Source organism: Bactrocera tryoni, chromosome 3, assembly GCF_016617805.1.
Source record: "Bactrocera tryoni isolate S06 chromosome 3, CSIRO_BtryS06_freeze2, whole genome shotgun sequence".
Lineage (NCBI taxonomy): Eukaryota > Metazoa > Arthropoda > Insecta > Diptera > Tephritidae > Bactrocera > Bactrocera tryoni.
The window spans coordinates 31417577-31429887 of record NC_052501.1 but is presented as its reverse complement, the minus strand read 5'-3'; the positions used below and the strand labels follow the sequence as shown (position 1 = coordinate 31429887).

Sequence of the window (12311 nt, the reverse complement as noted above, 5' to 3'; positions counted from 1 at the left end):
AAGTGAGAAGGCGAGCTTAAGTGAGAAGGCGAAACATCCCCTGCATAGGATTGTGCGCTGGGTTTGGGACCCGCCACGTAAAACACCTTACCAATGAAAATGAACAAAAAAAAATATTGTCATTATATTGTCTTTTACATCTGCCACAACTCTCTTGCCAAGTTAGGACCAAGTCCTTGATATTGCCTGTATTTTATTCATACTGATCTTACAATTTTGGCTCGAGCTACTTATCCAGCGCGAAGGACCAAATGTTTAAATGTTAATATCAAACTGTTTGATTTGTACATATTATCAAACTTTAAACTCATATAAGAATCTTTAAGTCTTTACCGCTGGTGGGGAAAAATAAAGACCGTATTCACGCTGAGAAATCTTTCATTCTAATTTTATTTTGATATTTGTAAGCCTTTTATACTATTTTTGAAATCTTACTTATCTAATTAAATATATGTGTATGTATGGCGCATCACATGGGGTTGTTTTTATCTATACAATGCAATGCATGTGTGTGCGTGTGTCATAATATTTTTTATGTGTTTATTTATGTATATATGTGCGTATGTTCAATATGTATATTTGAAATAGAACATGTTTCAACATAGAGCATGAAAAAATATTTATAATATAGCACTAACATTTTTCTTTGACTTCACAAAATTTCACCGATTTTACAACTTTATCGTGCTCTAAATTTCAACCTTCAATAACTATAACAAAAAAAAACGAATTTCGACGAAATATTTATATATCATCGGGTATGCGTCTGGTCCCCCTCTTAATGAACTGCTAATTTGTAAAATAGGTGATTTTGCGAAATTTCCCTGGGTCACTTGACGTGGTTTGTCCCAGCTACTACACAATTATTATTGGAGCTGCGTATCTGTCCTTTAATTTATTTTAAACAAAACAAGTTTTATTTGATCGTAACAGTTTTACACAAGTACAAGTACACAATTTTACAAATTTCATTAAAAAATTTGGGATGTAGTTTCATGGCTTCTTTCCCAATAACCTCCAGTGTACATCCAATCTTCATGTTTTGTTAAAGGATTGACATCGAATTTGAACCATCTGAAAAATATGAAAAATAATGATCAAACATTAAAATCTTAAATTTTCAACTAACATACATATATTAGCAATATGAGAAGGAATAATAATTTAAGATGAAAGATATCATATGAGATCAATTGAAACGGTAATTCTAAATAATATGATTAAATGCAGACAATTATTGATATTATCTTAAAGGTTGGAAAGCTGATGTGATAAAATTATCTTTTTTATTATTGTCTTTGTTTTACACCCTTGCAACGAGTTCCTACAGAGTGTAATAATTTTTTCCACCTAACGCTTGTATGTATTACCTAAAAGTAATAGAGTTAGAAATGGGGTTATGTACATATTATATATGGGCCATTCCATCAATTGGCGACATGGTTTTGTACCCGTGGTTCTCCGATTTTGACGAAACTTTAGAATATTATAAATTAGACCAAAATAAGAATAACTGTAAACTTTTTAGTGGTCAAAGTTAAAGTTAAAGTCAAACAAAAAAATTACTATTTCTTTTATCTTTTAACGACCTTAAAATTTAGTGAAAAAAATTTTGCAGTTATCCAATTGTATGTAAAAAAATCTCAGCTTTCTGATAAAAATATTTTCAAAATCCAAAAAAAATTTCAAAAATCCAAAAAAAAGTTTTTCTAAAAATCCGGTTTTTTGTGCTTTTCCACCAATTTTTTTTTTTTCAAAATTGACTTTTTCATTCGATTCTCCGTTCAATTTTACATAAGAATCAGTGTTCAAAAATATTCCCATATACGCTGATCCCATGAGCAGCAAAAAAAAATTCAAAGTTGTCTCTCAAAATCCAAAAAAAAAACATTTTTTTTCAAAAATCCCATTTTTTGTGCTTTTTCACCAACTTGTTTTCCAAACTGACTTTCCCATTCGATTCCTCGTTAAATTTTACATACGAATCAGTGTTCAAAAGTACGGGACTCTGATCCCATGAACAACAAAAAAAATGCAAAGTTGTCGCTATACGGCGCATATTTTTATGAATGAAGACACTGATTTCTTCATTAACTTCATTAATATTTTGCTTGCTGTATTAACTGGGGCCAACATATTCGATACCTGGGAGCATGTAGAGTTTTAGTCTGATTTTGACAATTTTGGGTCATGCGGTGCCATGACCATCATCAAATTTGGAAACCGCCTCGTATTGAGCCTTGTCGTACCATTTTGGATGTAAAATTTAATGACTTTAGCGCACTTACTTATTGATTTGTCGAGTGGGTGGGACTATAATCCGATTTTTTTCCATTTTCACAAAACTTATTTAATTTCATTAAAATATTACACATATTGAGTAATCAGAACGATACAATGCTATTTGAAATATATTCGTTCTGAATTTAATTATGACGTACGTACAAGTATATTGACCGATATATGCGGTATATGTATAGTCTATCGGAAGTTCGAAAAGGTTTTTATTTAGGTATGTGGAGACTAGGGTAAGTATTGACCCGATTTTACCATTTTTTGGCCTGCAGACATGATGTTACCAGGAAAGAATGCTCCCTGAGTTTCATTGAGATAACTTAACTATTTACCCATTTATATGGTATAGAGTCACCGGAACTTTGAAAATCCGTATGTTGAGTATATGGGGGCAATGGAAATATATGGCCCAAGTATACCCATTTTTATGAAAAGGTTCAGTTATGTCATAGAAATTGATCACTATATTCAGTAAAAAGTCAGTGATAGGCACTAAGATCTACATATTTGGTATCTGAAGGTTATAAGTTATGACTCGACTTAGACCATTATGAAACGGACTGACAGACACTCGACTATCAATAAAATCAAAATTCAATTCAAATCTATTTAATTGCGGCATAGAACTATAGAATAAAACATATATTAAATAAAATATAAATATATACATATATACATATATTTAGGGTGTTTCATTTAAAATTTATTTTTATTTCTTTGCGGGCACATGAGAATTAAAAAAAAAACCTGAATATTTGAGCTCTTAATTTTGACTTTAAGCACTTTCTTTTTGATTTTTCACGCCTTTCGCATATTTTAGAAGAAAATGAGTGAAGGCTGGTTTTATAGTAAACTTCTAAACGAAAGATTTGCTCCGAATTTCAATAACCTATCTCACAGACTGGTCGATATTTGCGCTAAAATGAATGAACTGTGGTTAACATATTCGGTTTCTGGGAGTTTGAACAGTTATAGTCCGATTTTGGCAATTTTCGATTATGCCCATCATCAAATTTTGACCCCGCCCTGTATTAAGCCTTGTCATACTATGATATGATGACACTAGCGTATTTATTAATTGATTTGTTGCGCTTTTAATAGTTTTTAACAAACCCGTTATATGGGCAGTGGACGCGATTATAATCCAATTTCTTTTATAACACTAGCGTATAGATCTTTTTGTCTACAATTTTATTTCTTACAACAAAAGGAAGTACTTAAAGCCACGATTCAGTACTGACAGGTTTTTTTTTCTTCACAAATAAAAAAACTAAAATTTCAAAGAAATGTAAATGAATCACCCTAATATACAGTGGTAGACATTCGTATAAGCGCACAATGAATTTTTTCGAAAAAGCATATTTAAAGCAGATTATTTCGAAAAAAAGATTTTGATATGTCAATTACTGTAATGCTATATTGTATACCAATGACTGGCGCCAGTAAGTCGGCATGTAACGGTACTTGTTTAAGTAGGCAAATCACAATAAAAGAAGCATCGCTGTAGTAACGCGGACATTCGTATAAGCGCATGTTAGAAAAATACATATTTTTTAAAAGAGGAGCTGTAGCGTAAAATTTTTTTGCTTTTCATTAGACGGTAGATAATAAATAAAAGGTAAAGTGGGCTTTTTAGTGTAAAATTTTGTATTTACATGTATTTTATTGATAATTTAGATCATGCCTAAAGGATCTTATTTGACGCAAGAAGAACGGGTGTCAGTTAAATTGTTAAAGGAAGAGAAGTACTCAAATCGTGCGATTGCAAGGAGAATAGGGAAGTCTGAGAACGTAATCCGTAATTTTTTAAAAAAAAGGCAGTAAGTATGGAATAAAACCGCCAACAAAAGGGTAACCAAAAACTGACACTCCGTCAAAAAGGGCCATAACATGCCGCATGAACTCCACAGCGTACATAGATCTACTCCAACAAAACCTCATTCCATTTGTAAGGCAAGCAACGGAAATCGAATATGTATTCCAACAGGACAATGCCTCGATACATGCTTCTCGGCAAACAAAGGCGTGGTTGGAGAGCCAAGAATTGCCTTTACTTGATTGGCCGGCATGCAGTCCGGATTGTAACCCCATAGAAAATCTGTGGGGAGTAATGGCAGGGAAAGTTTACGGCAATGGGCGTCAATACAGCAACGTCAATGAGCTTAAAACTTCAATTCAGCAATGTTGGCTTGATTTGAGCGGAGATTTCCTCAAAAATCTTGTTGAGTCTATGCCAAGTCGCATTTTTGCTGTTATTGAAAACCGGGGTGGCCATACCAAGTACTAAGATGAAGTTAAAGTATCGAGTGCGCTTAAATGAATGTCTCCTTAAAAATCCAGATTTCTTTAAAATTATGTTAAGTTTTTACTAATTACTGTTTAAAATCCCAAAACATATGTGTGCGCTTATACGAATGTCTACCACTGTACCATATAACATGCAATTTATAGTTATAATCATATACCGGGGCTGCCATGGGTCATTATTTTGTCCTTTCCGTGATAGTTCCGCACCACGCTGTTTTTCTTCCAATCTGTTTTTTTGAGCTGATGCGGCTGTTACATCACCTTCTTCGAGATATCGTATATCTGGCCGCAGTCTTGAATCGGTGTTACACAAAGGATGCGTTGCAATTGGGTTGATAGCATTAAGCTGCATCGCGAAGTCTGTAAAATGATAATACTAAAAATGCATATAGTAAAACGTTAATTGAAGGCATAGGTAAAATTAAACAAAGTAAGTCACATGTCTTGTGCAATAAATTAGAAGGGATAATATCGGGCTCCATGTGAGCATTAACACATAAGAGAAAGGAACTGAGAAATATTAATATACAAATATGTTCAGCAAGTATTATATAATTTCAACTTTTAAATGAAATAATGACATTTTGCGAAAATTTTAATATAAATAGGTAATGAAAGACCAAGCTCGTGTGCAGCCCAATATTTTATTCTGTCACATTTTGCAATGCTCAGTGGAAAGGAAATATTTTCAAATTTTGCAAAATATTGCACATTCACTCTGATACGTATACTTGATCCGCAATACAGGGCATGAGCTCGCTGACTGTACAGTGTAAGACCAAATTAGCAATAGCATCAAGTTACTTATAGTTCCATATTAGACTAGTTTGGGTACCTGGATTGTAAAAAATGGCACCTCACTAAAAACCCATTAGGATGGATTACCCTGGTCTCGCCAGGTCAATTGAATTATTTGCTCTGAGCAAGGTATATCTTACTGCAATGATAGGAGTCCCGACTTCAAATACTAAATTAAGCACCTAAGGAAGGGCAATGAATGGGTATAATTGAAAAAGCTCTTGTAATTTGTAAGAGCCAAGCTCGAAGAAATATTTTCAAGTGTTGACAAAGCTTTTTAATAAACAAGTAGTAATTTTTTATTCAACAAATAAGGAAGGGCTACGTTCGGGTGCGACCGAACATTTTATACTTTCGCAATTTGCAAAAATCAAAGCCAGGAAACACTTTAAGGAGTAAAACGTCAACCGGAGGATCGAAATCCAAGCAATTTTATGTATACATATAAAATACTCTTATACTGACAGACACATAAGATTTAGTAGAAGAACGAAAAAAACATTATATCTCTAAAATCAGTATATAAATATCCCAATACCACATACTATTAACATGTCACATACTAAAAAACCAATCATGTAGAGCAAAGTCAGCCGGATGTTCGAAAATCCTGATATTAGTTGATATAAGTTATATAGGGAATGTGTCAAGTTTTTGCCCAATTTTATTTATTTAAGGCACAAAGGTACACTGTTATGAGTAAAATATGCTATCTCATTTGCGTTCAGATAACTTACATATTTCGCAGTCTCCGACTATCACTCAGCGTGAACAGTTGCGTTTCTTACACAGTGCGTTTTGTTTTTCTATTCTGTTTATCAGCTCTATTCGAATTAAAACACGTGCATTTGTTGCTTACTTAACTAAGCCGCGCTTAAAAAGTCAGTGACACAAATCAACAATTTGCCAATATGCCCCCCGGGGCTTCTAACCTCGGAGATAACAGGTTCGCCCTGCTGTCTCCGAGCTCCAGACCTAAACGAAAAAAAGCAGAATCGACTCCACTGGATTTATTCCCAGAACTACCAATTACAAAAAAAGACGATCCTAAATTCATCATAATAAAAGCATTGGAAGGTAACAAACCACTAACGAGCTTATCGTGTTTTGCCGTACATAAAGGTATACTAGCCATTAGCAAAGATGTCAACACTATATCCGAGCTTCGCGACGGCAGTTTACTTCTGCTTCTCAAAAATAAGAAAATTGCAGAAAAGTTCTTGTCAGCAAAATCTCTTCCGGGAGTGTGCGATATCACTGCTAACCTTCACGATAACCTGAACAGCGTAAAAGGAACAATTTTTGCTCCATTCCTGACTCATTTACCTGAAAGCGACATTATAGAGGGTCTTAAGACACACGGCGTAACTTCTATATATAAGTTTAATAGAATAATTGATGGTGTATCTAAGCCTACTGGCTCAATTCTCTTATCATTTGATAAATATCATCTTCCCGAAAAAATTGAAGTCGCATGGAGAATCCTTTCTGTCCGTCCATACATCCCAAATCCCATGAGATGCAAGTCATGTCAAAAACTTGGCCATACAACAAAATACTGCAAAAATTTCCCAATGTGTAACAATTGCTACCTCCCTCCCCACTCCCCTACCGAATGTATAAGAACAATGTGCGCTAACTGCTCTGGTGAGCACCCGTCCTCCTCAAACGCTTGTCCAAAATTTCTACAAAGTAAAGAAATACTACGTATTAAAACATTAGAAAAATGCAGCATGCACGAAGCAATAAAAAAATACAAAAATACAATCCCGGCTCCCCTTAATCCCTCATCATTTGCCAATGTGTTAAAGCCTACCGAATTCAACAAAAACGAAAAACCACAATCAACTGCAGTCTCAAACGAAAATAATCCAATTCCCAACCCCGCAAACTCCTCTCAAACCATCAATAACAACTCATTACATACATACTCAGCCAAACCATCATCCACAAAGAACATCTTGTCTCCACTTAGCTCTCACGCTGCTGACCTTTGTCCGCAATCATTTAACAAAAACCCAACAGCAACCAACGCAATCGTTGATAATCCACTCTCTCAAAACTCTCTCTCTCCCATCTTAACAGACATACTCTCGCGCTATTGCACGTCACTTTCCTCTCCCCTTCCTATCCCTCTTTCCTCTCAATCTCCAACTAATAAACATGATGACTCAATTACGCTTTCCCTCCTTCGCATCCAGCAGAAACTAATAATATGGACATTTCTAACTCATAATATTTTTAGCTAAATACTTAACAAAAACAAATACCAGTTTTCTTTTCTCTTTTGTGCATATGTTTGTAGTTTTACAGTGGAACATAAACGGATATTACAATAATTTCATCGATCTTGAAATATTAATTAAATCACATAATCCCTCTGTAATCCTTTTAAATGAAACCCACCTCCCCTACATGGTCAACGCCCGTACCCCTTTGGCCTATGTTGGTTACTTTCATAATTTGCCACATATTTTATCTAGTAAGCAAGGAATTGGTATCTTAGTGAAGAAAAATTTCCCGCACAAATGTTATCCTCTTCAGTCCCGCATCTCTTCCTTAGTATTAGAAATTCAATCGCCCAATAAAATATCCATTGTCTGCGCCTACTCCCCTCCTAATCAAGCATTTTCAACCACTGACTTTAATAGTATTTTTCCGTCAACTGATAGTCCTTTTATTTTGGCAGGTGATTTTAACGCCTGGAGCCCTATGTGGGGTTCCACTTCTCTTAATGCTAAGGACCGTATAATTGAGGATTCAATCCTTGCTTCCAACTCCTTTGTCCTTAATAACGGCTCCCCGACTCACTTCTCTACTCACAAATCCTTCACCCACCTTGACCTCACCATATGTTCGATTTCCCTTTCTACCAAATGCACTTGGCTAGTAATTGATGACCTCCATGGCAGTGATCATTTCCCCATTATTACCAGACTCCCTTCAAACCGCCTTCCTTCAACATTTCGCCCGAGGCTGAAATTCCAGACTGACTCTGCTGATTGGTTAAAGTTCCAAGATGCGTGTCTACATGGTTGCAGCTCCTATCCCATTTCCCTCAACGTCAACGAAGAAGCGTCCCGCGTCCAAAAAATCATCAGAAGTGCGGCTAATCTATCTATCCCACAAACAGGTAGCAAAACTCGTAGGCCGGCTCCATTGTGGTGGAGCGCTGAACTTTCAACTTTAAGGCTAGCCAAACAAAGTACATGGCATGAATATAAGCGGGAAAGGTCTTCCTCCAAACTGCTTCAATACAAAAAAGCTAATGCCAATTTTCGCCGCAAATCCAAACTTGCGAAAGCTGCCTGCTTTGGAAAATTTACCAGCAACATTAACTCGTCATCCAACCCAAGAAGGATCTGGGACGACATCAAAAGACTATCTGGGATGGCTTCTTTTTCTACAATATCTGCCTTAAGTTCCGCTCGCGGCACTCTTCTATATCCTCTAGATATAGCTCAAGAGTTCGCCAGCTACTTTTCTACGGCCTCCTCCGATTGCAACTTCCCCCCTGAATTTATTTCAAATAAGTACCAAACAATCTCATCCCGGTTTCCACCCAGTAAACTTTCGATCTATGCCAAGTACTTAGAAAACGACTTAACGCATTTTGAGCTGGTCTCTGCCCTTTCTTCAGTAAAAGGCAAAACACCTGGCCACGATAGAATTTCTTACCCCATTATCAAGAACCTTCCCCTTCCTATCCTATCCCGCCTTCTTAACCTCTACAACAATATTTTTTCTACAGGCATTTACCCCCAAGTTTGGAAAACCAGCTTGATAGTTCCCATCCTCAAACCCGGTAAATCTCCTCTCGATGTCTGCAGTTACCGCCCAATCTCCCTTCTACCGTGTTTAGGCAAACTGCTAGAAAAAATGATTGCTACCAGACTCTCCTGGTATGCCCGCAAAAATGATTTCATTCATCATAACCAAGTTGCATTCAAAAGAGGGCAGGGTACTATCGACTCACTTGTTCACCTTGACCACTACATTTCTAATGCTTTGTCAAATAAAAATCTCATCTCCCTGATGTCTCTCGATTTTCTAAAAGCCTTCGATCGAATAGGTATTCATATCGTACTAAGACAACTAACCAAATGGAAAGTGGGTCCGCGAATCTTAAATTTTATAAAATCTTTTTTATCCCATCGTAAAATAAGCGTCCTTATTTCAAACACCCGCTCCTCTATCCTTCCCCTAGATAATGGCACTCCTCAAGGATCACCGTTATCGGTGATTCTCTTCATTATAGCGTTTGATGAACTTAGCGAATTACTGTCTAAATTTACCACTATTGAGCACCAACTGTACGCTGACGATGTTCTGGTGTATTCCAAAAACACTGATCAAGCAGCAGTTCTAAGAACCTTCTCCGATATCCTCTCCAAAATCTTCTCCTGGTCGCAAACTTCCGGCGCTTCAATTTCCCCTAGCAAATCTAAATTGTTGCACATTTGTAGAAAAAGAAACTGTAGCACCCATACCATAACTTTTTCCGATGTAACTATAAATTGTACAAAAAGCCTTAAGTTTTTAGGTATAATACTAGACTCTAAGTACTCTTTCGCTCAACATTGTCAATATGTAAGAGATAGACTAATTTCCAAACTATTAATAGTTAAGTACCTCTCCGCAAAGCGCTCATTTTTCGGTCCGGCATTGTTGATTAACGTAACCAGGGCACTTATTGTCTCAACTATGCAATACGGTTTGGAAGTTTATGAACATCACGCAAAAAATAAGTTGAAAATGCTGACTGCCCCTTACCACGCTGCAATTCGAAGATCGCTGCGCGCGTTTCCAACGACTCCCATAAATAATTTATTTGCAGAATCTGGGCTAAATACAATATTCGATGACGCCGAAGATTCAGTTCGCAAACTCTACGCTAAGCTGATGTTTTCAACGAACGCTCTTCTTAGAAAGGACCTACAATTGTATATACAAAGTGCAATCATCCGTTTACTTATGTATCAAATTCGCAAAGGATAACGGCCTTCCACTCCAAAGGCCGCATATTCGCAAAAGCGTTCATCCTCCGTGGCTGTTTAAAAATGATTCTTTTATCAATGAACTTGTCCATCTGCGGAAGGCGAATACTGCCAACGATATATACAAGGCAAATTTCCTCGAGGTGGCAGCTAAATACAAATCCACTGGATGGGATCTGATTTTTACCGACGGTTCAAAATCATCACAGACTTCATTTGCTGTCGTCAAAGAACATGGAGAAATAATTACTTATGGTATTTTGTTTAATTTCTGCTCGATTTTTACAGCAGAAGCCGTGGCAATATTCAAGGCGATGCTTTATTCCATACGAAATAAAGGAAAATTTATAATTTGCTCTGACAGTATGTCATGTTTTCAAGCTATTAAGGGATGTAACCAAACCAACCCCGTTATTGAAAACATTCGAGACATCCTTATTTCACACCCCCAGAATATCAAAATCATGTGGGTCCCCGGCCACGCAGATATAAAGGGCAACACGATTGCCGATAAGGTCGCTAAAGATATGGTTGTTACACCTACCATAACTTCCAACGTTCTTTTTAAAAGGGATATCTACTGGATTATAAATAATGAGAGGCAAAAGAAATTGCTATCCGAGTGGAGCCGATATAGCCATCACTACTCCTCAATCAATCCCAGTCGCACAAAACTCTGCTTCCCTCCGACCATGCCGACAAACTACATAACTCCATATACCCGCCTCCGGCTTGGCCACACGATTATTACAACCACTCATTTGCTTCAAGGCGCTACTCCTAGTTGCTGCCCGTTCTGCAACTTTTCACTCAGCATTAACCACCTCTTGGATTGCTGCCCGAAACTTGATGCCCAAAGACTACACTATTTCAATGGTATTAATCCTACACAGCTGTTAAAAAACCCGACGGACAATAATATTAGCAGGATATATAATTTCCTCAGAGATACCGACCTACTCCGACGCATTTGATTCCGCCCTAGTCAACATGCCAGCCGAAAGCCTCCGATGCTAGCGCTGCGTTATCTTTAGTTTATGTAATAATTTTATTGTTATGTAAACTTTTATAAAATAAAAAAAAATAAATAAAAAAACTTACATATTGGTCAATATATGCGGCACAAAGTCAGCCGGAAGTTCGAAACTCTTTATATCAGGTATATGGGGGCTAATGAAAGTCTTGGCCCTATGTAACCCATTTTTGATACATAGACTTACAACTATCAGAAAAAGACTGTCCTTTAATTCTAATTACATATCCCTCACATTGACCGAAATTTTCGATCAAAAGTCAACTATAGGAACCGGGACATTAAAGACATTATTCGTGCAAATTATTATTAATAAATATTATTTGTTTCTTGTTTTGTGTATTGGAAACTGAACGAATCAAGCGGAATTTAAATTCATTACTACAATGTGACATAAGAATGTAAGAAGAATGCCACATACTAAATTTTGTCGAAATCGGTTGGTCGTATCCCGACATATGGAATTCCACCAAAACGTAGGCGGTGCCACGTCCATCGTCCAATTTTCACACCGGCTCCCATAAAGCATTCTTATACCATCTCATAGGTAAAATTAAATGTCTCTGGCATATTTAGTTGTTGATTTATGACGCTTTTAGTAGTTTTTAACAGTACCGCTATATGGGGAGTGAACAGACCTTACTGCCGATTTCATTCTTTTTCACACTGTCGGTAGGAGTTTTTATACAAGGTGGGTTCCAAAGTAAACAGGACTTAAAAAAAAGAACAAATGGTTTTTTCAGCAAAATCAATTTATTTTATTCAAAATAGTCTCCTTCGGCTTCAATACAGCTTTTTGCACGGTCCAAAAGAATGTCGAACGAGTGTTTTAGCCTTTTGAATGGTCTCTACATCTGCATAACGCTTTCCTTTCATGGGCA

General features: G+C 36.5%; 1 protein-coding gene across 1 annotated transcript in view; it reads right to left on the bottom strand.

Moving 5' to 3' along the window:
- Positions 1 to 882: 882 nt before the first annotated feature.
- Positions 883 to 12311, bottom strand: part of LOC120770862 (oxysterol-binding protein-related protein 1) — a 44257-nt gene continuing 32828 nt past the window's right edge. Inside the window, exons 8-9 of the mRNA XM_040098478.1 lie at positions 4761 to 4978; positions 883 to 1074 (exon numbers count right to left, since the gene is read on the bottom strand). Coding sequence (XP_039954412.1) covers positions 972 to 1074; positions 4761 to 4978 — 321 coding nt within the window. The 3' untranslated portion in view covers positions 883 to 971. The remainder of the gene's footprint in view (positions 1075 to 4760; positions 4979 to 12311) is intronic.